At 50.3% G+C, this 27,773-nt stretch overlaps 1 protein-coding gene across 1 annotated transcript in view; it reads right to left on the bottom strand.

The window, feature by feature from the left end:
* WNT7A (Wnt family member 7A) overlaps window positions 1–22,876 on the bottom strand; it is an 83,770-nt gene extending 60,894 nt beyond the window's left edge. The window contains exons 1-2 of the mRNA XM_079778378.1: window positions 22,675–22,876; window positions 16,989–17,215 (exon numbers count right to left, since the gene is read on the bottom strand). Coding sequence (XP_079634504.1) covers window positions 16,989–17,215; window positions 22,675–22,745 — 298 coding nt within the window. The 5' untranslated portion in view covers window positions 22,746–22,876. The remainder of the gene's footprint in view (window positions 1–16,988; window positions 17,216–22,674) is intronic.
* Window positions 22,877–27,773: the final 4,897 nt, after the last annotated feature.

The raw sequence follows: 27,773 nt of genomic DNA, 5'->3' as shown, positions 1-27,773 counted from the left end.
CAGAAACTTCTGGGATTTGCAACCTCATTCCTACCTCTGCATGTTTAAATTTATTCCCCTGCATGTTCCTAGGGCATCCAAGCCAAGGGGGAAGACTGGTCCAAGGCCAGTGATTACTCGAAGGGGAACAAAGATAAAGCCCTGAGCAGCAGCACTAACTGCTCCAGATGTCAATGGACAGGTAAGAATAACCTGAAGGGGACAGCCTATAGTCAGATTAGACCCTCGCCGACATCAAGAAAAAGAATATCAGATGAATAGTATAGAGAGAGCAGGATGGGTGCTGGGGACTCCCTGTTCTATTACCTCCTAGCTGTGTGACCTTAGCTGGATCACCAACATCTCTGTGCTCCAGTTTCTCTACTATAAAATAGGGATGCTAACTACCCACTCATTTAGGGCTAGAAAAAAATTAACAAAGGTAAAGCATTTAGCACAGAGCTGGCATGAGAAAATGGCCCCAACTACTAGATTTATTGCAATTTCCATCTATGGCAGTAGTAACAGTTCTTTATGAAAGAGCTGTGCGGTAAGCAGTAGAAGCCTTCACTTACCTTCCTTTACAATTGGAGAAACTGAGGCCAAGAGAAAGGTCTGGTTTGCTCAGGCCGCCCGCCTGGTGGGCTGCAGAGCTGAGCTGCCGAGTCTGCCTCTGAACACTCCACACAGACCAAGAACTGTCCCCAAAGATTAAATGACTCTAAGAAAGGAGGCTGGGTCCCCTTAATCAGACCTTGAGTGGAGTATGTAAATTGGAAGGGGTGGGGCCTGGCCTGTCATCTGAAACTTGCCTTTCTCCCAAGCTCCTTCTGGGAGGCGGGGCCAGGGGCAGCATAAGGGCTGCCAGTCCAACCCCCTTCCTGGTGATTTTGTGTGCAGGAGCTCCACCACCAAGTGATTACCAGTCCCTGGGGTTTCTCTGAGCCCCATGACTTCGCAAATGATGAGGGACAGACACTAAACATAATAATAATGGCTCTCTACCCATGCAAGATCTTCATCAGATTCCAAATGGGTGAAGGGCAACAGCACCACACACATTTTACTCCCCTGAGTTTAAGGTGGACCTCCAGACCAGAGTGAAGTCTCATCATGGGCCACCTAGCTCCCTCACCTCAGCACCTGCTAAGGAATGGAGGTGGTGGCCTAGAGTCTGAGAAATGTTGAGGTGCAGTCATTCTTGGCTTCAGAAGTCCTCAGGGACCCAGGTACCGGCTGGTAAAGTCTAATGCTTCGGGATGCTAAAGGGTACTGTTGACCCCTTGATATCTTGACATTGGCCTTGCCCACCAACATTAGGCTGACACCACCAAGTCCCATCTCCCTTCTCCTCCAACACTGACCACTGAGGAAACTGCCCTGGGCATCAGGCTTATATGTAACTAATGTTAGGCCTGTTAACCTCTTTAAGCCCCTGTTTACTCTGTAAAATGGGAATAACAGCATCTAAACAGAATGAGGAAAAGGTGCTAAGCACAGCACTGAACATGTAGTAAGTGTTCAGTAAACACCAGCCATTGTTATTATTACCACTGTGTCCCATTTCGCCACATCATGCTCCATGATACCTTCAAGAACAAGATAGCCTCATGGTGTATGGGGCTGGTCCAAGGCCTGTCTGCCCATCCAAATGGATTTACAAGGGGACAAGAACCATGTCTGTCTTGCTCCACTGTTTACAACTCCCACCATAATGTGTGAGGGATAAATGAATAGCAGACCTAAATTCCAATTTGAACCCTGCCAGACAGAGCAAGTCACTGAACCTCTCTGAGCCTCTATTTCCATATCTGTTAATATCAGCCACTCTGTAGAGAGAAGTAGGAATCACCTGTCATGTACCCAATGCTTAAATAAACAACAGTGAGTATTGTAATTATTATAATGGATGAAATTACAGTCACTGTTGGGAGGTGCAGAGAGAAACTCCCCCTGCTTTAGTTTTTTCCATAGCCTTCCTTATATTTTAGACTTACTTGTTTATTGTCTGTTCTTCTACCTCACCTACCACCTCCATTGCCCCTCTGGAATGTAATTTCCTTGAAGGCAAGTACTTTGTTATGTTCCCTGACAAGTAGTAGGTAGTCACTCAGCAAATATTTGTCAAATGAATAAATGATTGAATGAAAGAAAGCTCCAAACAGTGGCCAACAACCACGTGACCTTTATTTAATGCTTCCATGCAGTTCTCACCTGCTCTTAAGGAGAACGACCCAACCAAGGTCCCAAGAGGCTCTGCAAAGTAGGGTGGGGATGACCCCCAGCCCAGCCAGCATGGCTTCCCCGAGGGTGTCTGCACAGAGGTAGCCAGAGGCTTGGGGTTGGGTTTTGGCTTGGGATGGGGGGAGAAGGGTGGGAAGAAAGTAACATTTGTTGATCATCTATTATGTGCCAGACCCACCCTTGGCTATCTGTGTGATATGTCACAATAGTCCCATTGGATAGCCACCATTTCTCACAATTTGACAGGCGAGGAAGCTGAGGCTCTGAGAAGTAATGCCATTCACTGAGGCCGCCCACCTGGACACTGGCCAGACGTGGATTGTGGGCTCAGGTTGGCAGAGTCCTTCCTCAGTCCCAGCCTCCCTCCCTTCCTGGCTCTTTGCTGTGTCCGAACGCTTACGGAATCAACTCATCAAAATGCCTTTATTGCTGCCAAGAGATGTCACTTAGTTAAGACTTCTCAATAAATGCTTTGTAAGACCATCAACTCAAATGAGATAAGCTTGCTGAGCCAAGAACTGGTTTTGACGACAGTAAAAAGATAGAGAAGGATCCCAGAATCTCAAAATCTCAGACTTTGAGCATGAAAGGCCACAGCGAGCTCCAGCCTTCTGTTCTTTCTTCACCCAACCCAGGTGAATAACAGCTCCTTATTTTATCAGTGGAGAAACTGAGGCTCAGAGAGACTTGCTCCAGCAGAGTCCAGGTGCAAGCCCAGAGGTCACATGTTATCTCAACAACTCCAGAGCATGCCCAGACCCTGACCATGGCAGTACTCTGAGAAGGACCACCCCATTGGCCTGAGAGTGCCCCTCCCGCTAGGTAATTTCCTGAATGCCATCTCCTGTGTCCCTTACAAGATCTGGAAGACAGTTCAGAGATGGCTGCTTGATTGCTGCAGACGTGGAGTGATACAATGTACCCAATATTCATAATAAGCATAGCAAAGTCATCAAATTGCTTACTATTTGCCAGGCTCTGTTCTAAGCACTCAATATAGATCAACTCACTTAATCCTACAACAATCCTATGAGGTGTGGGCTGTTATTATCTCCATTTTACAGGCATAGAAATTGAGACCCAGAGAAGTAATGTAACCTGCCAAGGATTCCAACCCAATTAGCTCAGCTCTAGCATCTGAGTTACTCTCTACTGTAAGGGCATGATACTCACTCTAGTCCAGTGGTCGGCAAACTCATTAGTCAGCAGAGCCAAATGTCAACAGTTCAACGATTGAAATTTCTTTTGAGAGCCAAATTTTTTAAACTTAAACTATATAGGTAGGTATATTGTTATTAACTTAATTAGGGTACTCCTAAGCTGGCCTTTGCTAAAAACTCAAGGGGCCAAAGAACAACATGTGGCTCACGAGCCGCAGTTTGCCGATCACTGCTCTAGTCTAGTCCTACTGACCACAGCCCAGCCTCTTTCCTGAATCTACCACATGGGGCCTGTAAGCAGCAGACACTGGGCTTGACCATCACTGACCATGTACCCTCCAGGGACAGTCCTACCCTCGCTGCCCTGACCATCACCTCTACCTCCTGCCCCTGACCATCACCTCTACCTACTGCCCCTTGCCATCCACCTCTACCTACTGCCCCTGACCATCACCTCTACCTCCTGCCCCTTACCATCCACCTCTACCTCTTGCCCCTGATCATCACCTCTACCTCCTGCCCACAAGCAGAGGAAGAACTTCCATCAAAGCCAGCCATCCCCTTGGTCTCCTTGACTGAGTGAGCCATGTTTCCTATTCCTTCACTCAACAGATACTTCTTAAACACTTCCTATGTGCCAGATACCGCACTAGGGGCTGAGAAAACTGACAAGAGGTATTTAGACATGCCTTGACTTTATGGGGTACAGATAGGGAGATCAAAACACTCAGTAGCAGCTTAGGACTCGGAAGAATGTAGAACAGGACAGTGTCAGAGCAGGAGGCATCTGGCATGGTAGCTTTTGAGCATGCAGAAGCAGCTAGGAGGCTGTCTGTGGGGGGAGAGAGGGCTCCAGGCCAGAGAAAGATTCTGTGGTGGCCCTGGCATGATACTGTCTGTGGTGGGAGCAGGTGAGCGAGGGGGTGTAGGGGTCACTGAAGCTATAGAGAGGGCAGTGGCAGGTCCTCTGGCCCCTGCTATCCTGCCCCAGCAAGGGTTCTGATGCCCGTGGAATCAGGGAATAGACTCCCAGAGCCCCAGACATGAAGCCCATGGTTCCTCCTTGAATGACAGGTTCAAGGAGGTCAGGAGACTTGCCCAAAGTCTCCAGTGACTCAGCAAGACCAGGGAAATTTGAACCAGGGTCTCCTGGCTTCCAGTATGGAATCTCCACTCTCCCCCTCCACCACACCCTCCTGAACTCTGAATCTACTCATATCTCCAAAAAAAATGTCCCTCCAGAAGTCCAGGTGGCTTCAGCTCAGATCTCAAATAAAATGGAGCTCGCCAGTCTCTCCTCTCTGCTCCTATTTAGCTGGGTGACCCTGAGCAAGGACTCTGCCTCCTGAGTCTCGGCTTCCCCATCTGTTAAATGGGAACCACCAGGAAGGGGCCAAGTTGCCATGATTCAATGAAACCCCCGTGTGAAAAGACTGGTGTTGTCTCTGAGGTTTTCAGAGGGGAGCCTGACTGAGGCCCTCCACGCATTCCAGCTCCACAGCAATCCTAGCGGGTACAGAGGAAATGCACTGATGTCCAGGCTGCCTGAAAGGTTCCATTGCACTGCCCTAAGCATCCACTGCAAATGGTTTGCCCCGGAATATTATCTGGGTGTATTTACAGTATCTTACTGGAAACCACAAAGTGCATTGTATTTTTTTTCTTTTTCTATTTAAAGCCAATGGGTCAGAGAGCAATCTGCAGTGACACGAGCTGAAATACATGATGATTTGGAAAATACACAGATGGAAAAAGGTTGCTTTTGCCAGCCCTGTGGCATGGCAGTTCACACCCACTGGGCTCAGAATGCCACATTCAGAATGCCACAGGAACTAGAAAGCCTCTTGATGAACAACCATAGGAACTGGGGAGCAGGGCCTGGGCTGGGTCCAATTAAGGTAATGGACCCGCAGAGATGGGACCTGGGGAAGGGGCAGGTGTAGGCCTGCTGCCTCCACCCTTCTCTCCTACCTTGGTTCATTTTGGTGTCTCTTTCCACCAAGCAAGGAGGAGAGCACTGCTGAGTACCTGTCAAGGGCCAATAGCTATTCCTTCCTGCCTCCATGCCTTTGCACATTTTGTTCCTTCAGTCTAGAAATGCCCTTCCTCTCCCATCTTCCAGGTAATAGGCTATGTAGCCCAATGGTTTCTAAGCAGGGCCCTGGAGACTGATAAACCTGGGTTCACATTCTGGCTTCACTTCCCAGTGGCAGGAACTTGAGTGAATTAACTGACCTCTCAAGGCCTGTTTCCTCGTTTATAAAATGAATAATAACATATCTGCTTTCTAAGGTTGTTAGAAGTGAATAAAGCAAGGCACATAACAGGCCTGCACAATACCTGGTAAAGGATTAATAAGAGTAGCTCTTGCTAGATAGATGCATTGCTGGTGAAGCATGCCCATCAAGACATAGCTCCAGTGTCCCTTCTCTGAGGGACCTTCCTGGTAGTCCTCCCTCTGCTTGTGGTCCAGCACATCAGCCATCCTTACTTTGTGTTTAATTGAATTATCTATCTGTTTCTTCCAACTAGATTGTGGTAACCTGTGTTATTCATCTGTGAATCCTCAACAGAGAATGAATGAATGACTGTGGGTGTAAAAGTTGTGTGTGTGTGTGTGTGTGTGTGTGTGTGTGTGTGTGTGTTCACCATATGAAAATTGGAAAGAGAACATTATAACAAAAACTTATCTCAAAAATAGTGTTAGGAGAACTAAAACACAGAATGATCTGAGGCTTGCAAAAGAAATGCAAATGAGAGAAAGTGCCCTTTGTTAGCTGTGTTCTGGACAAGAATAGGAAGAGAAAGGTCTTTGCTCAGGCAAGACGGGGTATTGTTAAGAAAAGGCAGCAATTGGAGCTGGCCCCAGCCCTCGCTTCTGTATCTCTCCCTGGGAAGGTCCTCCCTCCAAGCAGCACAGCTCAGCGGACATGTACCCCATCCACTCTCACAGCCCCAGGGGGACAAAAAGATGAATTGTGCAAGGCATGCAGATTCCCAGGCGAGAGGCCCAGCAGTCCCTGCGGGAGAGAGGGGAGCTGCTGAAGTGACTACTGAACAGAAGTGGTGACAGCGCAGCCAGAGCAGAAGCCCAGCAGTGCACCAAGGTTACCGTCCGTAGAGGAGGGTGGGTCCCAGGGCCTGAATCCCAGGTCATCTGTGCCCATCCCTGGAAAAATCCTGGCAGGGAAGCACCAAACCGGAGGTCAGGAGTATTTGGAAAAGAATGCAGATGCCCAGAAGCACACATCAGAAATCGCCATTCCTTTGTTGACCATAATGCTGGAGACAGCAGATTTCTGCTGGTGCTACGAATCTGATTACCTTCCTGCATCCTGCCTCTCACTGAGATGGAGACTCTTCCGATAGTTCTCCCAGGCACACCCGAGGCTTGAACACAAAACCCTGCAGATTGACCCTCCCCACCTCTCCCTCTGCCTCTTCCTGCCTTCCCTACCCCTCCTCCTACAGTCCAGGGCACCCATCTCTGGGCTCCTGGCTCCTGGCTGTGTCACTACTGAAAGCTTTTCTGGGCTGCTCCTCCGCTGCCACACCCTTCCTCCCCTGGGTTGTGGGCCAGACTATTTCAGGTGACCCTGCAGGCAGCCTTCCATCACCCAGTGCCCTCTCCTCTCCTACATTTAAGCCCTGACTCCCCGCCAGCCAGTGAGTGCCCTGAAACTCTGAGTCTGTGGCTGATTCATCAGCTGTTTACCACTCAGAAGATTCTAGTTAATATCTGTGGGGCAGATAAATAAATGTGGAGTTGGGGCACATGGGCTGGGGGCATGGTGTGTGATCTCATGAATATTCAGTTTATATGAATTCAGGAAAATGCACTTAGGGAAGAAATAAATTAAAATACTGTATGTGTGGGAATGTAAATTAGTGTGGACACTATGGAAAAGAGTATAGAGGTTTCTCAAAAAATTAAAAATAGAACTACCCTATGTCCCAGTAATTCCACTTTGGGCATATATCTGAAGAAAACAAGATCATTACCTTGAAGAGATATCTGTACTCCGATGTTCACTGCAGTAGCATTTCCAATAGCAGGACATGGAAAAGCCCAAGTGTCTATTGAATTAATGGATAAAGCAGATGTGGTACATATGTGCAAAGGGATATTGTTCAGCCATAAAAAAGAATGAAATCTTGCTATCTGGGACAACATAGATGGGCCTTGACAATATTTAAAATGAGGTAAGTCAGACAGAGAAAGACAAATACCATATGATTTCACTTATATGTGGAATCTAAACAGAATTCAAAAAATACTATAGGTATATTTTGGATATGTACTCTTCTATATTCTGTGCTACTATATATGCATTATACATCCATGTGAATGTTTTACTGTACTTGTATAGAAAACCAGGTATTCTGAATTTTGAGGCTGATTTAAGGGACTTTCAAGGGTAATGTTGACTAGAATTCCATCTCACCATCCACATCAATGTCACAAGCTGGGATGTGCCTCTGCTGTGCCCTTGGAGGAAAATGTCAGATTTGGGGGTAAGTGAACAAACTTTGGTAGATTCTTGGTTAGTGCAAACCCCACATCATGAGCATGGTCAACCTGTGAGGGTTTCCAGAGTAGTGTTTCTTGATGTAGATGCCTCTGAAGAGCAGCTCCACCAGAGTGTCACTGAGTCCAGGGCCGTGGTCGGCAAACTGCAGCTCGCGAGCCACATGTGGCTCTTTGGCCCCTTGAGTGTGGCTCTTCCACAAAATACCACGGCCTGGGCAAGTCTATTTTGAAGAAGTGGTGTTAGAAGAAGTTTAAGTTTAAAAAATTTGGCTCTCAAAAGAAATTTCAATTGTTGATATTTGGCTCTGTTGACCTAATGATTTTGCCGACCACTGCTCCAGGGGAAGCCTGCTCAAGCTGCTCACTTGTCTGCAGGACTTTTCAGAACCTTTAATATGGTGGTGGAAACTCTGGATCTCTTGAGTAGGGAATGCTGTGTTGTGAGTTCACAAATTTATCATCGAAGGAGCTCCCCTTTTCACCCTGAGAAGCTGGTGGAGGTGGGTGGGGTGGGGAGGGAGTGGAGGCTAAGGTTTCTGCTGGGAAAAGGCCTCTGAGTCCTGTGGGGGAGGGGTTCCGGAGTCCTTGACTTAGTCAACATTTTTATCCTGTTTGAAGTCATGGAAGAGGTGGAAGGGAAAGCTAACAGAATGCTGGGCTACATGGAATGAAAATGAAAATGTGCAGGAATGAATGTACAATCTTGTGTTTTGGGTCAGAAATGAAAAGTACTCACACAACAGAGAGAACAGAGTTTCCTGTGTGTGAGGTGCCACCCAGATCTGGGAGTCAGTAGATAAACAAAACCTGGCCCTTGTCCTCAGCTGCTTAGAAAAACCGTTGGCTCACTGGGCACAGAGAAGCTGAACTGCCTGGGAGTCATGCATGTCTCCATGTGTTTCCTGAGCACCTACTGTGTGCCAGGCAGTGAGGGTTCCAGGAGAACATGACTGACAGGTCTTGGCTCCATGGAATTCCCCATAGCTGGAAAGAAGACTGATGCTAGGCGCACCATTACAGAGTAAGCAGAGTCACTTCTGAAAGTAGTGAGTACTGTAAAATCAGCAGCACAAATCAGGTGAATTGCTGCTCTTTTTATAGTACTCACTACTGTACTATGAGTTTAGTAGTGAGTACTGTAACATATTGACAGGCCCTCTGGTCCCTTACAGACCTCTGTGACCTGCATCCCCACTCCATCTCCAACCCAGCCCCACTGGCCTTCTTCTAACCCTTAAGCAAGCCAAAGTCCTTTCAACCTCAGGGGGTTGTCTCAGGTCAGGTGGTCAAGAAGGCCTTCTGGAGGAGGTGGCATTTGAATGGAGACCTTCGTAATGCTGGGTAGGTTACCTGCCATCATTCAGCAGCTTCTCCCTGTCACTCTTCTGCTCCTCCTCCTACTCCAGAAGGAATTGGGGCAGGTGTCTGTCCCCACATCCACTGTGCCATGGTGACCATGCCCTCATGTGACAGGCTCTGCATCAGAGGACTTTGCTCCCTCAACGAGCTGTCTTCTAGCCCAAGAGACAAATGATAACACCTCAACTATGATTTATGGTGCCTGTGTAGTGTGTCAGGCATGGTTCTGAGTGCCTCACGGGGAATACTTAATCTCCTCCTCCCACACCTATGTGATAGGCACTGTTATCATTGCCGTGTGGTCAAGGTCCTTGGATGCAAAAAGAACCGAGCAGGTGGCTTCGGGGCTGAACCGTTACAAAGTGCTGCAGAATGAGCAAATAAATCAGGAATATGCACTGACGTAGTCAAAGAGATATGAGAAAAGTGCAGCAAAGTAAGGGATGGCCAGGGACGAGTCTGTGCTACACGGGAGACTCATGAGGGCTTCTCTTGGGTAGAGTGACATGTGAGCCCAGAATGGAAGGACAGAAGAGCACCCAGGCAGAAGGAATAGCCAGGGCAAAGGCCCTGAGGTTGAAAGGACTTTTGCTTGCTTAAGGCCAGCAGGGCTGCGGTGGCGATAGGTCACAGAGGTCTGTAAGTGGGCCTGTCAGTATTTTATTCCCAGAGCAATATGAAACCATGGATGGGTTTTACACAGGAGGTGCCATGATCAGAGGATCACAGGGAAGATGCTATGCTGAATGGCTGTGTGTATGGGGGAGGCAAGGGTATATTAGGAGGCTGATGTAGTTGTTTGGACAACAAGTCTTTAAAAATAGAGTTTTAAATGAGGAAGTGGTAGTGGAGTTAGTGAGAAGTGGACAGACTGGTAGTCAAAATTGTGAGCTTGGCTTAGTAATTGAACCAATAGCTTCTCCCCAATCCACTCTACATCTTCCCATTCTATTGCAACAAGAATAAAATCTAGAGCAGGATACCCAATTCTTTGAGCTCTTCGTCATCTGAGACAGGCATGTGAGCCTCCTGGGAGGAACAAAGGGACATCCTCTAATGGTCCTAACCCAGCAGATGCCAGGGTCTTACACACTGGGTCATGTTGCTGCCACCTGGCAAGGTGGGCCATGTGACACCGCATTCTGCAAATGGCCAGTCTGAGATCAGAAAGGTGAGGTACCTGCTCAGAGTCACCAGCAAGGCAGTAGTGGGGTTGGGATGGACACCTGGCTGCATGACTTTGATGCCAGTACTTATTTGGCTGCTCCACAGCCCAGCAACAAAAAAACAAAGTTCTCAAGTTCACAGCAGCATGGAGACCCTCAACGCTGGCAGGCTCACACAAACAGAAGAATCTCTCAGCAACAGGGAATTACTACCGATCTCAGTCCTGCCACAAAACAGCCACATGACTTTGGTTAGCCTCCAGCTTGCTCTAAGCCTGAGATGAAGGCCTCCTTTCCAGAATGGATGAGACCAAATGAGTTGATATGTGAGGAAGGGCTGTCTCTGCTCCTGGCATCTACCGGTCCTCCATGAAAACATAAAAGACAAGAGAATGAAGCCTCTTATGACCCTGCCTCCCTAAGGTGCTGCTGACCCAGCCCTCTCTGCTCCCTGCACCATGAAACAAAACTGAGGACACACAACCCCACAAAAAAAATGGGCAAAAAGCATGAATAGGAAACTTACAGAAGAGTAAACATACACAGCCAGTAAATGTGGGAAGAGATTTCAACAGCATCACTTCTCAGAGAAGTGCAAATCAAGATGACAGTGGGAAACATTTCACACCCATTCCCTAGGCAAAAATGGAGAAGTTTAGATGATTCCCAGTGTTGGCGAGACCATAAATCAATGCTGCTCACTGGTGGGAGTGGCACTTGGCACAATCACTGTGGAACTTAGGTTGTCATTCATACCCTGTGACCAGCAATTCCATTCCTCTGTATATACCCAAGAGAAATGCATACACATGGGTGCCAGGAGATGGGCACAAGGAGACCTGTATGGCACTGTTAGTGACAGTAAATGCTTAGAGGCCACCCAGATGTCCCATAACCCAAAGCATGGGTGCACAGATTGAGTCTATTTATCACAGCTAAAATGAATCAACAGCAGCTACAAGGAAGATAGATGATTATTACTAGTAGTAAGTAAAGGAGTAAATGCCAAAAGATTGCATACAGTGTGACGCATTTCTTTATAAAATTAAATACAATCAAATAATTGACTTCTAGGGAATATAGCAACATGATAAATTAGACATAAGTAAGCAAGGAATGGAAAACCCAAGATTCAGGATAGTGAACGTAAGGCTTGGGAAGGAAAGGCAGGTGTGTACGAGGGATACTCACAGAAGTGGATGCAAATTACCTGTCCTTTTTCTAGTTGTTGTGTTGGGTGGAAGACTCAAAGGACGGGTGTCATTGTATTATTTAAGAAAAGAAAAACCCTGGACATTGGTGAATATCTTTTTAAGCCCCCAAGGGCCACACTGGGAAGCAACTGATAAAGTTGAATCCCTGGCATTTTAAGACTCTTGAATAGGCAGCCTGTCAAGTAATCTGAGGCTGCAAACTCCTGTTCATCATCCCCTTAGCAATCAAATATCCATATGTTTATACTGCTGTTCCCTCTGCCTGGGATCCTATTCACTGACTAGTGAAATTCTTTCCACCCATAAGACCCGAGGGAAGACCCATCTCCATTGTCCAGTCCATTCCTCCCACCTTGGAGTCTTACTTCTGAATACCACTACACCCCTTTTGCCTTCCCCTAATGCACAAACCATGCTTCTCTCTGGTTGCTCATTGATATGGACCACATTTTGTCCCTTCCCAAATTCATAACCCCCAGTAATTTAGAATGTGACTATATCTGGAGGTATGACCTTTAAAGAGGTGATTAACTTAAAATGAGACCATGAAGGTGACCCTAACCCAAACTGACTCGTGTCCTTATAAGAACAGGAGATTAGGACACACAGAGACATCAAGGGCATGCACACAGAGAAAAGACTTTCTGAGGACACAGTAAGAAGGTAGCCATCTGCAAGCTAAGGAGAGAGGCCTCAGAAGAAACCAGCCTCCAGAAATGGGAGAAAATGAATGTTTGTGTTTAAGCTGCCCAGCCTGTGGTACTTTGTTATAGCAGCCGGAGCTGACTAACAGACTCATGAGCAGTCCCTCCCAGGAAAAATGGTCTGGGTGGGGCTCCCAGGCCTGACCAACAAAAGCACTGTGATTGGTGTGGATGGACTCACAACCAAAAGTCAAGCCCTATTAGCTGATTCAATCAGAGTGAACCATAGGACCTCTGCAGGTACTGCCAGAGAAAGCTAAGGCCTTTCTGCAGGACTTGAACTTAGAAGTTGTGGTGCTGATGATGCAATGGCCGTCTTGCTGTCCCAGTGGGGTGGGTTCTGAGGTTGGTAGAAGCCAACACCACCTTTGGTCCAAGCCATTCTGAAAGTCAGCACCATCCCTGACTTTCCAGTTACACAGACCAACTTGAATCCCCTCTTCTTTTGGGGTGGCCTGAACTGGGTTTTGATGCCAGTGCTTATTTGGCTGCCCCACAGCCCAAATGGGGTTGGGATGCAGGTCACAGAGGTCTGTAAGAGGGCCTGTCAGTAAGAGGGCCTGTCCGTGGACAGCCTTGCCCACTGCTGTCCTCAGATCTCTGAAGCAAAATCTGGAATACTCAGAATGTGAGACAGAGCCAAGAAACACAGGCAGAGCTGGGGACGGGAGAGGAGACGAGGAGGTGGTGAAAGGAGAGCCTTTAGGTCTCAGCATGGGATAGAAAACCTATGCCGGGGCTAGTGCCCACTCCAATGTCAATGTTCCCCTTCCTCCTCAGTCACAGATCCTGAGTTGGTCTTACAGTTGTTCTGAATAAAAGATTGTATTTCCCAGCTTTACTTGCAGCAAGGTATGGTCATATGACTAAGTTCAAGCCAATGAGATATAAGCAGAAACATAGGTTGGAGCTTCTGGGAAGTCTCTTTAAAGGCAGATGTGTCCAGCTCTCTGCAGTGTGAATTGGATGGCCAGAGCTAACTAAGTCAAATACCATACTCCTGGTCCCTCACCCCTGCAAGGCAGCCCTTGTTGACTGGTCACTCCCACAGAAAGGCAACCTATGGGAGCAAGAACACTGATGAAGAGCCCGGAAAGTCTAAAGTGGAGACTTGCTTCTTGGTGTTCTCGAGCAGGATACCTGCTCACACATGAGGAAACCGAGGCTCAGAAAGGAAGTAACTTCTCAGCCTTGTAGGAGTTGGGTCCAATCTTTTTTTTTTTTTTTTCCAATCTTGATCTCATCTTCTCTGTTCCCACTACCACCACCTTAGAAGGGTAACTCCTTCCTTAGTGGCCTTTAGGTTGTTAGTCTCCCTCCACCTTGGCAGCTCACTTCCAAGCGATCTCCATGGCTACACTCAGTCCACAGCACTGGTCACCTCCTGTCTAGAACATTGTACCAGACTCCGAACTCCCAGCCTTGCCCCTATACAGTTCATTCTGTTCCCAGAACCAGAGCAATGCTGCTAAATCTGAAAGCCAGATCCCTATCACTCCCTTGCTCTCCATTCACTGGAGGAAAATCCAAAAACCTGACTTGGCGTGACAGACATTGCATTGTCTAGCTCCTGGCTCCTTCTCTGACCGCTGAGCTTTCCTCTTTCTCTCTTTTGCTGTTCTCCAGCTAAACCAGCTTCCTCACTGTTCCTCAAACATGTTTCTGCCTCATGGCCTTTGCTCCTGCCATTCCCTTTGCCTGGAATGCTCTTCTCCCAACTTGCCTAAGGCTCACCTACCTCATGCATCCAAGACCACACAGGCTGGAACAGCAGCCTTCAGCCACAGCGAGTGAATGCATGAGTGAATCAATGAATGACAATGAATGAATGAATTCTGTACCCACCCTTTAATTCCAGAATTCTTATTAGATTGAATTATATGATGTTGTCATGGGCCAAAAATCACTGAATGGTGGCTATTTTATACAATGTGACCTACTTTGTCAGTCATGCCCATGGTCAAAATTCTCCAATTGCTCCCACCACCTAGAAATTCAAACTGCTCAGATTGACCACATGCCTCCTGGCTCTGACTCCATTCTCTTTCAGGCTCAGGTAGGGCTATCCCATGAGTTTTCTTAGACTCCTCTCTGCTTGAATTCCCTAAGGCCACCTCTGCCTATCCAAGCCTGCCTCTTGAAGAATGCTCCTTGCCTCAGGCTTCCCTCCACTCCTGTTCAGTGTGTACCAGCGGTAGTCCTCTGCCTCAGCCTGCAAAGAATCCCTCAGTTCTATAACTCTGGCCTGCTGGGGGTGGGGCAGGTCTCCCTGTACCACAGCCTGCCACTGCACCCCAGCAGGCACCATTACAATGCCAGCAATTGACTGGCTATTTCAAGACTGCAAGCTGTTCTGGGATCAACCCAGTCCTGGGAGACCCTGCCATTCACTTTTGTTGACCTTGAGCAGGTCCCTTCTGAGCTTCAGTTTCATCATCATTGAAATAATGCCAGAGCCTAGACATGGGTCCTGGAAATGGAGGCCAAGGATGAGAGCATGAGTAGGCAGAAAAACCATAGGTGATGACCAGGGGAGGGTCACAAGATGGGTATTTCAGTGACCTAAACTGGAGTCTCAGTGTTGATGCTATTTCTGGGCATGAGCTGGGCAGTGCCTCCTTTCTCTGGGCCTTGGTTCTCCACCTGAAAAGCAAGCCCTGGGGTTGGAAAGTGGGGGAACAAGGGCAGGCGGTGCAAGGCAAGATCCTATCCCGCAAAGATGTTGAAAAGGGAGCTCATGTGAGGGCCTGAAGGAGGAGGCTCCTACACCCCCACCAACCTCACCCTGAACCTGGGATTGTATTCAGCAGTCCCCTCAGGTGTGAGTAAGAAAGCAGCTACAGAAGGTGGTGACAAAATGAGACCTTCTACAGGGCCGAGAGCTACTGCTCCTCCTTACAAGAAGGAGAAAGAAAACATTCAATGGTGAATGTGGAAGGGGCCCGACCCCCACCAGCCAGCATTCCCAAAGAGTGAGGAAGAGATGCAGATAGTGCCAAGTGCTTGGCTGGTGGGATGGGGCTTCCTGGCTAAAGGGGACTTTGGAAAGGGGACCCAGGGAGGCTTGGGAGACCTGGATGCTGAGGGAGCTGTGCACGGAGGACAGGGCTCAGGAGTATGGGGCTGTGGGAAAGGATCTGAGGCAGAAAGAACTTCTGGGGCTATGTTCCGAAAGCAGGACCCAGTGTGATGTGTTTGGGAAACAGGATGAAGATGGGTGGGCAAGGGGGAGAGGGAAGATTGGGGGCAGAGAGGGACAGAGGTCAGCAGTCGGGATTTCATTCTGATCCCAGGGTTTTTAAACAAGAAAATGACATAATCTGATTTCCATTTACAAAGGATGCCCTTGCCTGCAGGAGGATCAGGGGCAGCAGGATGATGGGAGTGGGAGGGGGACCTGAGAGCCCAGATACACCAGCTGTATGATCCAAGAAGAAGCAAGTGAGGACTCAGAGCAGTGGCTGGGTTTTGGGTGAATTTTCTCAGTAACCATTGCACTTGTTGATGTTGGGGTTGAGGGAAGTAACTCAGGGGTGCCCTTTGAGCAGTGGAGTAGGCCAGGTGAACCACTCCAGCCCAAAGAGTTGAGTCTGACCTGACCTTCAGGGAGGTTCACAGCTCAAAGCAAGCCTGTAGAGTTCCTGGCCCTACAGTCCAGATGCACATAAGCAAGACACACAACATGGCCTTCCCCTCACTAACCAGGGCTCCCAGTGACCAACCCCTTTCCACCGGGCTTTTCTCACATTGGTTTGAAAACCAAATGCATGGCCTGACACTTTGTGCTTCTGTGTGTGTGTGTGTGTGTGTGTGTGTGTGTGTGTGTGTGTGTGCTGTGTCTAAGCAACACACAGGGGTTGAAAACTGAAATGCCCACAGTGGCCAGGCATCCTATATAATAAAAGGCTAATATGCAAATTGACTGAAACGGCAGAACGACCAGTCACTAGGACGTGCACTGACCACCAAGGGGCAGACGCTCAATGCAGGAGCTGCTCCCTGGTGGTCAGTATGCTCCCACAGGGGAAGCACTGCTCAGCCAGGGGGAGTGGGCCTAAGCCAGCAGTCAGACATCCCAACGGCTCTCAGACTGCCAGAGGGCACAGGCTGGGCTGAGGGACACTCTTCCCCCCGCCCCCCAGTGCATGAATTTCATGCACTGGGCCTCTAGTATCATATAAGGGTGAATATAAGATGGATAATAGGGAGTAGTGGGAACTATAGCAGTGAATGGGGTTGCCCAGGCTCCACCTAAAGGAAGCTGTGTTCTCAGCTCCAGCCCATAATAACTATGTGGATACATGTGTAAGCCTATTTTTCAAAAGAATTCAGGAATTTGTATTTTTAGGCAAAACAGCTAATTTTAAATTTGGACTTCAATTTAAAAAACAACGTAAGTGCCGTATCAACCAGTTAGTATTCAATTCTGCCATAAAGGGCCAGTGTGGTCTGGATTTAAACCAGAGAGCCAACCCTTGTTAGAGACCTGAATTCAAGTCGCAGCCCCTTGAGGATCCCACACTGGGGTCATCCCAGCATGGGCCGGTGAGGGGGTCCCAGAGGGCTCCCAAGAGTATTCTGTCTGCCAGTAGCCTGTAAGACCCTGTTTGCAGTGTCCGGTGAGCACGTACCCACTTTGAGCTCCTTCCCGAAGACGGTGCGCTCCCCCAGCGCAGAGCAGTTCCAGCGGCCATTGCGGAACTGAAACTGACACTCGTCCAGGCCCATTTGCGAGCCTTCTCCTATGACGATGATGGCGTCGGGCCGGCTCTGGCAGATCGCCCGCTGTCTGGGAGCCAGGCCTGGGATCTTGTTACAGATGATGCTCGCGCCCAGAGCTACCACCGAGGAGAAGCCACTGGAGCAGGAGACACAGAGAGAGGGAGCGTTAGGCTCTCAGGGTGGGGCATGGACTATAGGTCCTCCCTGGTATCCAGCCCTGGCCACCTCACCCCACACCTCCCAGCAGGAGTCTCCCAACTTTTTTGATACTGCACCCCAACCCAGGTTTATTCACCTGTGGTTACACATTGGTTTCTGTGTGGGGTGTATATACAATATTAGTGAGGCTTGATTTCCTTTTTCGATAGCAAAAAATAAGATGATGTATGTTAAACATAAATGTTGGAACTAAGCAAGTTGCCTTTCTAATTATGGTAGGATTCAATTGAGATGAAATTTAAAATCCTGCAAAATGAATCCCAATATTGTTTAGGAATCATCTTTATGTGGAAAAACGACAAAGGCAATCAAGGGAAACTACAATTTCATGCAGCAATTGCCTCTGAAAGGTTGGTGGGTACACAGGTGTTCATTTAAAAAACAACTGTTTGTAGATGTTTTATATACTCTCTAGTATGTATGTGTATGTTTCATTACTAAAAAAATATTTAAGCAGAAATTGTGAATACAAATTCTAAGTTTGCTCCCTGAATGCCAATGGTGTATGTGTAGCCCCCTCTAGACATGACTGGCCTAGAGGAAGCTTATGCCTATTCTGATATGAATAGACACATATCAGACATCTCTCAGGTGCCAAGGCCCTGCACTCGAGAAGCTACAGAGGGAGACAATGTACATACCATAAACAAATACAATAGGCCATTCCAGACATTGGTGCACACTACGGAGCCTAAGTAAGGATGCTATGATGGCAGGAAGGGTGGGTTTGGAAGGGAAGGGATGGAGCCACTTTAGCTGGGGTGGTCAAGGAGGGCCTTCCTGAGGAAGTGGCAGTGAAGCAGGGACCGGAGTGGCCAGCAGTGGAAAGGTCTGGGGAAGAGTATTATGGGCAGAAGGAACTGAAAACAAAGTCATGGTAGGGGGCAAGCTTGGGGTCGCGAAGAAACAGAAAGAACCCATAGAAGATGATGCAAACCAGGGCTTAGGAAGGAGGACAATTTGGGGGCAAGATATGACTCAGGGCTAGAATGTTCTCAGGCATCAGAAAGCACTGAAGTGCTGTAAGCATGATATTGACAGCATCCCATCTCTCCAGCCCCATGGAAGAGGACTAGAGGATGCCAGGGCAGAAGCAGGGAGAGTGGGCAGGCAAAAGGTGGTGGTGGCTTGGCCTTTGGGGATGGCTGCAGATGGAGCTGACCAAACTTGCTATGGACTGATGGACTGATGGATGGGGTGGAGCTAACAGGACAGATGGAGAAGATAGAAAGACGGGCATCAGTGGGACTTGTGGATACGTGGCCTGGGGATGGGGCCATTTCCTAATAGCAAGATAACCCCAAACAGGCTCAGATGGTAATCCTGATGATGCAGGTAGTCCTTCCTTTGCATAAAGATGGCCCATTCATGTGGAGTTTCCTTTTGTATAATCCTCAAGTCTACTTTGAAAGAGATCTCACCCCAGATGTCCATTGTAGTTATAATAATAAGAGCTTCCACTTATTGAGGGCCATGGCCAATCACTGGACTAAGTGCTCCATACTTTCCATCCTGGAGCTCAGGCATGGGAAGTTGTTCTGGAATTAGGTTGTTTTTTATTTTATTTTATTTTTTTTTTGGGGGGGGGGGTAGGTCATACTATTTTTTTTTATTGTCTATAGTTTTACATATGTCTCCTTTTTCCCCAGTTGACACCCCCCAGTCATTCCCACCCCAGGCAAGCCCCCACCACCCCAGAGTCTGTGTCCATTGGTTATGCTAATATGCATGCATACAAGTCCTTTGGTTGTTCTCTAACCTCCTCCCCTCCCCTACCATTTGTCTTTGAATATATTCTTGTTCCTCAAATTATGTTGATCACTATATCCCACATATGATGAGATCATGTGATATTTATCTTTCTCCAACTGGCTTATTTCATTTAGCATAATGCTCTCCAGGTCCATCTATGCTGTTGCAAATGGTAAAAGTTCCTTCTTTTTTATAGCGGCATAGTATTCCATTGTGTAGATGTACCAGTTTTTTAATCCACTCATCTGCTGATGGGCACTTAGGCTGTTTTCAAATCTTAGCTATTGTAAATTGTGCTGCTATGAACATAGGGGTGCATATATCCTTTCTGATTGGTGTTTCTGGTTTCTTGGGATATAGTCCTAGAAGTGGGATTACTGGGTCAAATGGGAGTTCCATTCTCAGTTTTTTGAGGAAACTCCATACTGTCTTGCACAGTGGCTGCACCAGTCTGCATTCCCACCAGCAGTGCACGAGGGTTCCTTTTTCTCCGCATCCTCGCCAACACTTGTCGTTTGTTGATTTGTTGATGATAGCCATTCTGACAGGTGTGAGATGCTATCTCATTGTTGTTTTGATTTGCATGTCTCAGATGATTATGGAACTGGGATTTCTTAAAGAGCAGTTACTCTGTGTCAACAGCACCAGAGATGAGCTGATCCCACTCCTTTCCAGGTGCCTAATTGACCACTTTCCCTCTGCTCCTGCCTCACACCAGCTTTTTCCTGCCTCAGGCCCTTTGTCCTTGCTGGTACCTCTCCCTAGAAGCTTTCTCACCCCCTGAGCTTCACATGCTTGGCTTCTTGTCATTATTTATGTGACCTCGAGGCACCTCCCTCACCAACCCAGGTAAGGGAAGCTGCCTTCCTACCCTCCCTCCTAACTTCCCATCACAATCTCTGTTTTGTTTTTCTTAATGCTCTTGCTACTCATGGTCCAGTCCTCTGAAATGTCTTAATGTATGTGTTTGTTTTTCATGTGTCTGCTCATTTGTTCATTGCCTTTCTCATTAGACTGTGAGCTAACGAGGGCAGGAAGGCTGTCTTCCGGTTCACTAAATGGTTACTGCACAAATGGATTGTAGAACTTCAAAAACGTCACTTAAGGTGAGCATCTGCTTCCCAAATATGCACTTGACTGCCTCGGTCAACTTTTGCAGCATCCCTAGTATGTGTCAAGTCTGTATGGTGAATGCTGTCACTAACATTAGCCCATGCGACCTTTTTAAACATCCCTGTTGGGCAGGACTCACAATATCCATTTCACATGTCTGAAAACGGGTTCACAGAGATTGAGACATGGAGGCTAGCAGGTAATGGATTTGAAAGAGAAGCTACAGACCATTCATCTCAGCCATTAAAACAGAATCTAACACAGAGGTAGGATGTTTGAATTGTTTGAGAAAAAAGTGGCATAGAAAGATTAAATGGAGGTTCCTTCTACTAAGTCAGGAGGAATCTTTGAACTCTTACCTGACCACAAGGAAACTCCTACACCAGCAGAGAAGTGTAATGATATATTAGGGTCAAAAATTCATACGAACAATAGGCTATTAGCTAAGTGGTCAGAGCTAGGGTGCCATCTAAGTTTCCTTCACTTACTAGCTGTGTGACCTTGGGCAAGTTACACCTCCTCTCTGTACTTCCATGGCTAAAATGAGGCTAATGATAATTAGCCCCCACCGCATAGGATTGCGGTAAAAATTAAACGTGTTAAAACATGGAGAGTGCTTAGAAGATGTTGTTGTTAAAGTTGTTGTTGTTGTTATTGTTATTATTATTATTGGATCTGATTGTCACAGGGACTAGTGTTTCAGTCATTGGAACTATCCAGATAAAATAAGAATACCACAGATGCCCTGCCATCAGAAGGAACCAGTCATATCTGGGGAACTAGAAGGCCTCTTAGGGACTTTACCCCGCCTGCTCATTTCACAGATAGATAACCCGAGGCGCACGGAGCTGCAGGGCCTGGTCCCAAATTGCCCTGCAATGCCTCCCGACCTGGACCTCTTTGGGCCCCAAAGGGCAGCTGCCGGGCCGCAGTTCGGCTCGCGCCCTTCCTGGACCCCTCCCGGGGCAGCTGGGCCCCCACGGGGTCAATGAGGTGCTGGCGCCGGCGGGAGGTCGGGCAGGCGGTGCAGCCAGGGGCGGTTATTTTCTGTTGTTTTTCCTTTCTCTCTCCCCTCCGGGTCCCTCCACCCCGTTTCTAATTAAAAAGAAGATAAAGCCGCAAGCGGCTAGCGCCAATCGGCCACACCGGCTTCCTGGATGCTAGATGCGCGCGTGGCAGCGGGTGCGCGAGCCCAAGTGAAGACCAGAGCCGGTGGGGCGAGGGGCGGGCGGGAGAAGCCGCTCCGCCGCGGCGGATCAATAACACTTAGAGCTCACCGGGGCCGGCAGTGCGGGCCGCCGCCTCCCCGCCCGCCGCCGCCTCCCCGCCCGCGGCTGGGGCTGGCGGGCCGGCTCCTTAGCTCGGTGCGCACTTGCTGGCTTCCACTGCGGGTCAGCTGGAGAAAGCCCTGCCCCAGAGACGCGAGGTGGGCAAAGGGGGGAGTGGTGGTGACAAAACACAAAGGATCTGCACACACCACCCCTCGCAGCAGCCCCGGCGGCCAGCCCGCCCGCCCCAAGCAGAGCAGCAGGGAGGGTCCCGGCTGGGGTGGGGGAGCCGGTTGTGTGCAGCCTGCAAGGTGGACCATCAGCGCCACCACCTCCACCAATCCTTAAAGCCCTCCCCCCCACCACCCCTCCGTGCTCTCACGCGCATTATCTCCCAAGTACAAAGGGTGACTGGCCGCGCAAATGTAGCTCCGGGACCCGTTTGGAGCCCCCACCCCAACCTTCCAACCAGAGCACCGCCCCAGGCCCCACCTCCTAGAAATGCAGTGATGGGGGGGGGGGGGGGCTGCTCTGCCCGCGCGCAGACAGACTCCGGCACCCAGCTTAGGGCAGGGTGTCCCGCCTTTCTGGGCGCTGGCTCTGCGGGCTTGTCTCCTGCGGGGTCTGTGTGTGTGTCTCGGCTGGTAGACGCTGTCCCCTTGGCCTCGGAAAGGCTCCGGACGTCCAAGGTTCTGGGCAATCGTGTAGTTCCAGGGTTCTGGGCAGGTTGGTGTTTTTTCTCAAGAACATCCCTCCCTCTGGGTACCTGTGCCCTGCTGTTCGGACGGCCCCCCGGCCCCGCGGGCACTGCCCTGGCTCTGGGAGCGTTCGCGCCCTGCCTCCGGAGGCTGGGGTGGGTGCCCCGGGAGCGGCTGTGGTCCCGGCCCCCGCCCAGCGTGCCTGCTGGACCTGCGGTTCCCACGCCCCGGCTGAAGGGCCTCAGGCTGGCTAACCCTAGTCCCCAGCTGGAGCGTCCCTCCCGGCCGTCTCTATTCTGGGGCTTCCACACTCAGGCATCCTCAGGACGGCGGGTCCGCCCGCTCGGACCCCTCGAACTAAGGTACCACAACTGGGGCGCCTGCCCACGGGGCCTTTGTGCGCCCGCCTCTCCCGCACCCTGCCCACCCGGCCGCTCCGGTGGGGCCACGGAAGTTGGCGGCGGCGGCGGCTCTCGGGCAGCACAGCCCTCCCCCGGCCACGCCAACTTTGCGGGACCCGCGTGCAGGGGCTGAGAGGCCCTTACCCGATCCGGAGGTAGACCAGACCCAGGCTGAGAAAGAGGTGGCCCAGGCAGCGCCGCGCTTTCCGGTTCATAGTCCCCCCTGGTCACCGGGGCCGCGGGCCGAGCTGCGCTGATCCCGCGGGCCGGCCCCGGTAGGACAATCCACATAGCCCGCCCGGGAGGTGCGGGCCGAGGCGTCCCCTGGGCCGTCCGTTCGTGTGCCCGTCCGCGCGCCCGGCGCCGGAGCCTCCCCGGGAACGCGGGATCCCGGAGCGGGGGAGGCGGGGAGGGGCGCGCACACCGCCCGGCGACGCCGCACTGCGCGCGAGCTGCCGCTGCGAATGTGCGAGGCGCGGGGAGTGCGGGACCCTGCGGCCGCCCGCCCGGCCCCTCCTCCCCCCTTTTCTCACCCCCACCCCCGCCGGCCCCCCGGAGCGCCCGCCCCGCGCCCCGGACCCAGCCGCCTGCTCCCGGCGCGCGCTCGCGAGGCGCCCTCTCCCGGCTCCGGGGCGCGGGGACGGAGGGGAGAGGTGGGAGTCCGCTCGATCCCCAGAGGTCGCTAACTCGCAAGTTGCGGGGCGAGTGGGCGCTCAGGGACTGCACGCGGGGCGGAGGAGGGGATCGGGCTTGGCTGGGCTCTGGCCGGTCTCCCCGTCCTCTCCGCCCGGCCGAGAGCTTGGAGCTGCTGTGGGGTGTAGATCGCACCCGGGTTCCGCCTTCCCCGGGGCTTCGGAGACCCTCTGGGGGAGGACACCCCTTCTTAGGGCTAATGGCGGAGCGGGGATGACTGACTCAGCACATTCCTCCCCCACCCCTGTCTTTTCGACGGGAGATAGCAAGTGGGTGCCCAGATCGGGCCGCCTCCGGACCCCGCTCCTAGTGGCTAGTGGACAGAGTCAGGTTGAGGCCCGGATGCCCCGCACGGAATGGAGACGTCGGGCCGCGGAGCCACCCGAGAGCGCAGGGCTCAGAGCGCACTGCGGGGCGACACCTGGCGAGCATAGCAGGTGTTACCGCTTGGCCTCCCTGGGGGACTGTGTCCTGGCGGCCAGGGGTGCTGAGCCCTTCCTAGGATACACTGTACACGCCCCTCCAGTGAGCGAGGGGCTGTTGGACTCATTTCAGCTGAAGATATTGAGGCTCAGGGACGCGGAGGTGTTTTCCCAAAGACCCGGCTAGTGAGTGGCAGACCCGATTAGAAACAAGGCTACCTCCACCACACAGCCATCCCAGGCCATGCCTGCCTCTCCTCTGTAACTGCTTTTTCAAACCACGCACGTGTTCCTTGAAAAACTACCATTCATGCATTCATTCACAACCCACAAATGCCTGTGCCCGTCATGGTGGGGAACCTAGGCTATGAGGAACAAGAGAGACAAGGGTCTTTCTCTCTCTCTTGGAACTTGTGAAGGAGACAGACCAAAAGTAAACAAACGCATAATTTCAGACACCCCAGGGGCAAGTGGAGATAATAGCACAGAGTTATGGGAGACACACACTGTGTGTGTGATGCAGGGTTTGTTTTAGATCCAACAAGGTGGCATTCCGGCTGAGATCTGAAGGACACGGGATTTCGGGGCCTGACATTTCAGGAAGGAAAGGTGACTGGAGCAGCGGTCAAGAAAGAGAAAGAAAGCCACTGAGGTGGGAAGGAGGTTATGGGTCTGCAGATCTCATGCAGCTGTGTGGCCATGTCAGGGGGCCTACATTTCAGTAGGAAGTTCAGCAGGAAGACACTGGAAGGACAGGAAAAAAGGTGACTGGTGTGTTCAAAAGCTCCCCTAGGCTGCCGTGGAGAACGCACTGAGGAGATGGGAAGGGCTGGCCACAGTGGAGCCGGCAGACCAGGGAGCGGGTCCAGGTACAAGACATTAGTGTTTGGGATTCGGGTGGTGGTTTTGAAGCTTGGCCACAAAATTACTTGACACGCCTCCCATTAAGAGGTGGGTTCTCTGTGCTCTTCCTGCTTGAATTTGGGCCGATTTTTGACCAACAAGGTGTGCCCAAAGTGATGCTGCAAGACTTGCAAGGCTGTGTCATAAAAGGCAGTGCAGCCTCTGCCTCGGCTGGAATACCTGTGAGAGCCCTGACCCACCACGGAAGGTCCAAGGCGACCACACTGAAGAAGCCCAGGCACATTTAGAAGCCACGGGTAAGTGCTCCGGTCCACGGTCCCAGATGAGCTCAGCATCGGAGTCACCCCGCTGGGTGCCAGACAGTGGGCGAAGGAGCTCCCTTCGGTCACCCCGGCCTCCGAGCCTCCGCAGCTAAGGCTCTGTAGACTGGCTTCTGTTGTTGTCCCCAGTGTGCCTGTCTAAATTGCTGAACCCCATGATTTGTGAAGATAATGAAATGGTTGTTTGAGGCCACCGTGTTGCTGTTACTTGTGACACATCAATCCTAATTGGAACAACTAGGGTGGAAGTGGGGTACAGAAAGGAGGGAAGACGCTGGGCTGGGACTCAGTGGAGAAGAATAGGGGTAGGGAGAGAGAAAAGAGAAATGTACAATGACTCTTATGCTAGCTGGAGTCCTTCATGGACTGAGGTGCCAATGAGTGCTGGGGTGGGGGGTGTGAATTGAAACAGCCGAATATTTGAGAGGATACGTCACAGGTTTGTCTTGTCAGGTTTTTCCTCCTCCTGTCTCACCCACAGATTCAGTCAGCATGGAGCCCTCAGCAGTCTGCCTCCAAAGCATTTCTCAAATGTTACTTTCTTATCTGTATGCATCGCCATTCTCTGAGACCAAAGATGCATTTGTGTCGCACTCATAACCAGGATGTTGGGGCAGGAGCTGGGGACATAGTGGTGGATCCAATAAATCCAGGGTCTGCTCTCCTGGAGTAACTAGTCTGAATGCTGACTTAAATCACCAAACACACAGCACTTGCTATATGCCAGGCACTCATTTAACCCTCTAACAGCTGTTCTTCTTGTTAATATTATTATTATCATCATCATTACCATCATTTTAAAGTAGGGGGAAAGCAAATCACAGAAGGATTAAATAAAGTTCCAGACTCCCACTGCCTATACATGGTGGGGCTGGGATTTTAACCTAGAGGGTTTGGCTTTGACATCTGCCCTTAACCCCTCAATTCTGCTGCCCATCTCATGGAAAAGGCAGACTTGGGCCACTGCAATAAAAAAGAAGGTGCTAGGCATGAAGCTGGGGGTGCACAGTGGATTGTGGAAACCCGGAGGCAGGGTCACCAAACCCAGCCTGAGTGAGTCGGGGTGGGCTTCCTGGAGATGTCCCCACACGGGGTCCAGGAGGAATGAGCTGGTGTTAGCTAGCTAGAGGTTGTGAAGCCAGAGGAGGCAGGGCCCATGGGGGTCTGGTGGGTCTGGAGAACAGAGCGTCGGAGACCGTGGGAGTGAGGGAAGGGTCAGAGAAGGGGCCCAGCAGGGGACTGGGAATACATTTAGGAAATATTAATAAGTTTGAAGCAGGGGTGTCACATGATCCAATTTCTTTTACAGAGTCTCATGGCAGCTCTTATGGGGCATCAACAGAAAGGGGCAGGAGACAAGGCAGGTGGTAAAACAGTTATCCGGAGAGAAAAGGCCCGGCCTGGACAAGGGTAGTGGCAGATGGCATGGAGAGAAGCAGAGGGAGCAGAGAGCAGAAAGGACAGGATGAGGAGACTCCAAGGACAAGATCCTATTCTGTGAGACAGTGTGTTGGACTGGGACGGGAGGGGAGCCAGTCAGAGGTGACGGACTGGGTTGGGAGTCTGAGATATCTGTAGGTCACCGGGGGGCAGCTGGTTGTGTGTGCCTGGCACTCCGAAGGGAGGGCCTTCAAAGGTGGCAGGCCTCCTCAGTGAGAAGCAGCCAGCCTTCACTCCACGACGAGGCTGGGTGCTGTGGGAGGCCACGGAGGCCCAGCGCGGAGAGCCCAGGCAGAGCCCCAGGGACTCGGCATGAGTTACAGAACCAGCTGGGGAGGAGGAGAAGCTAGAGCCAACTGAAGAAGATTAGCCAGGGATGAAGGCAGTTACTCACATTGCTAGAGAAGGAGCAAGGGGTTTTCGGGGTCCAACCTTGCAGGGGGCAAGGACTAAAAAGGGTCCAGATCATCATGCTGATTTCCAAAGGTCTTCACAGTCTGGCTCCAAACTCCCTTCCAATCTCCAGTTTTCCCAACGCCCCCACCTCCATGCCCACATCACAGCAAGTCAGTGGATTGCCATTAACATTTACAAAATGGAAATGGACCGGAAATCAAGAGGACATTGTATATAATAAAGTTTTAATTGTGTGTGTGTGTGTGCATTATGTATGTGTGTGTGTGTGTGTTGTGGGTTCTGATATTTTTAAAACAAGTTGAGAGACTTTTTATTCCACCCTGTTATTCCTTTGCCTGGAATGCCTTTCCCCTCCTTTCCACTTGGTAAACTCCTAATTCGTCCTTCAAGGCCACCCAATAGGAACTCATCTGAAAAGTCTTCCGTGACTAACCTCCCTTCTGTCCTAGGCACTCTGGTCTCTTCCTCATTCACACATTCATCAAACCCACACTGAAGAGGAAGATGTGTGGGGCCCTGTGCTGGGTACAGACACAGCAGGAAACATTTGAATACGTGTCTCCCTTTATGCTCCAGGGCATAGACTTTGGTGTCTGAGTCCCAGATCTGCCACTTTATAGCTGCATGATCCAGGACAGTTGGTTTTTTCGTTTTGGGGCTTCCTCTGGGGTAAATAATTTTCAGGTGATTTATCTTTCACTAACTGGGGAGCCCCACGCATGGGGCAACTCTATCTGATTCGTTCAAATACCCCAAACCAGGTGTGAATAACTGGGCATGCCTCTTCAGCAAAGGCAGTTCCACCTTCAGTTACAGGGGCCTGGACTTGCACAGGCACCGTGGACCAGGGGCTCTGGCTCCCCCTGCTGACTACAGAGGAGAGGTGGTGTGGGTCCCAAGGACTGCAATTAATAATTATTTACCACATGCATTGAGTTCTGCTCATTCCTTACCACACTGCTGTAAACAAGGGCTCTAAGGGGGTTCAAATTCTGGCTCCACTATTTGTTATTTCTGTGACCTTGGGAAACTTACTTAAATCTCTCCTTGCTTCAGTTTCCTCATGTGTGAACTGGGGATGATAACA

This window comes from Cnephaeus nilssonii (assembly GCF_951640355.1).
Source record: "Cnephaeus nilssonii genome assembly, chromosome: 7".
In the NCBI taxonomy this organism is placed as follows: domain Eukaryota; kingdom Metazoa; phylum Chordata; class Mammalia; order Chiroptera; family Vespertilionidae; genus Cnephaeus; species Cnephaeus nilssonii.
This window is presented reverse-complemented; position numbering and strand designations above follow the sequence as displayed.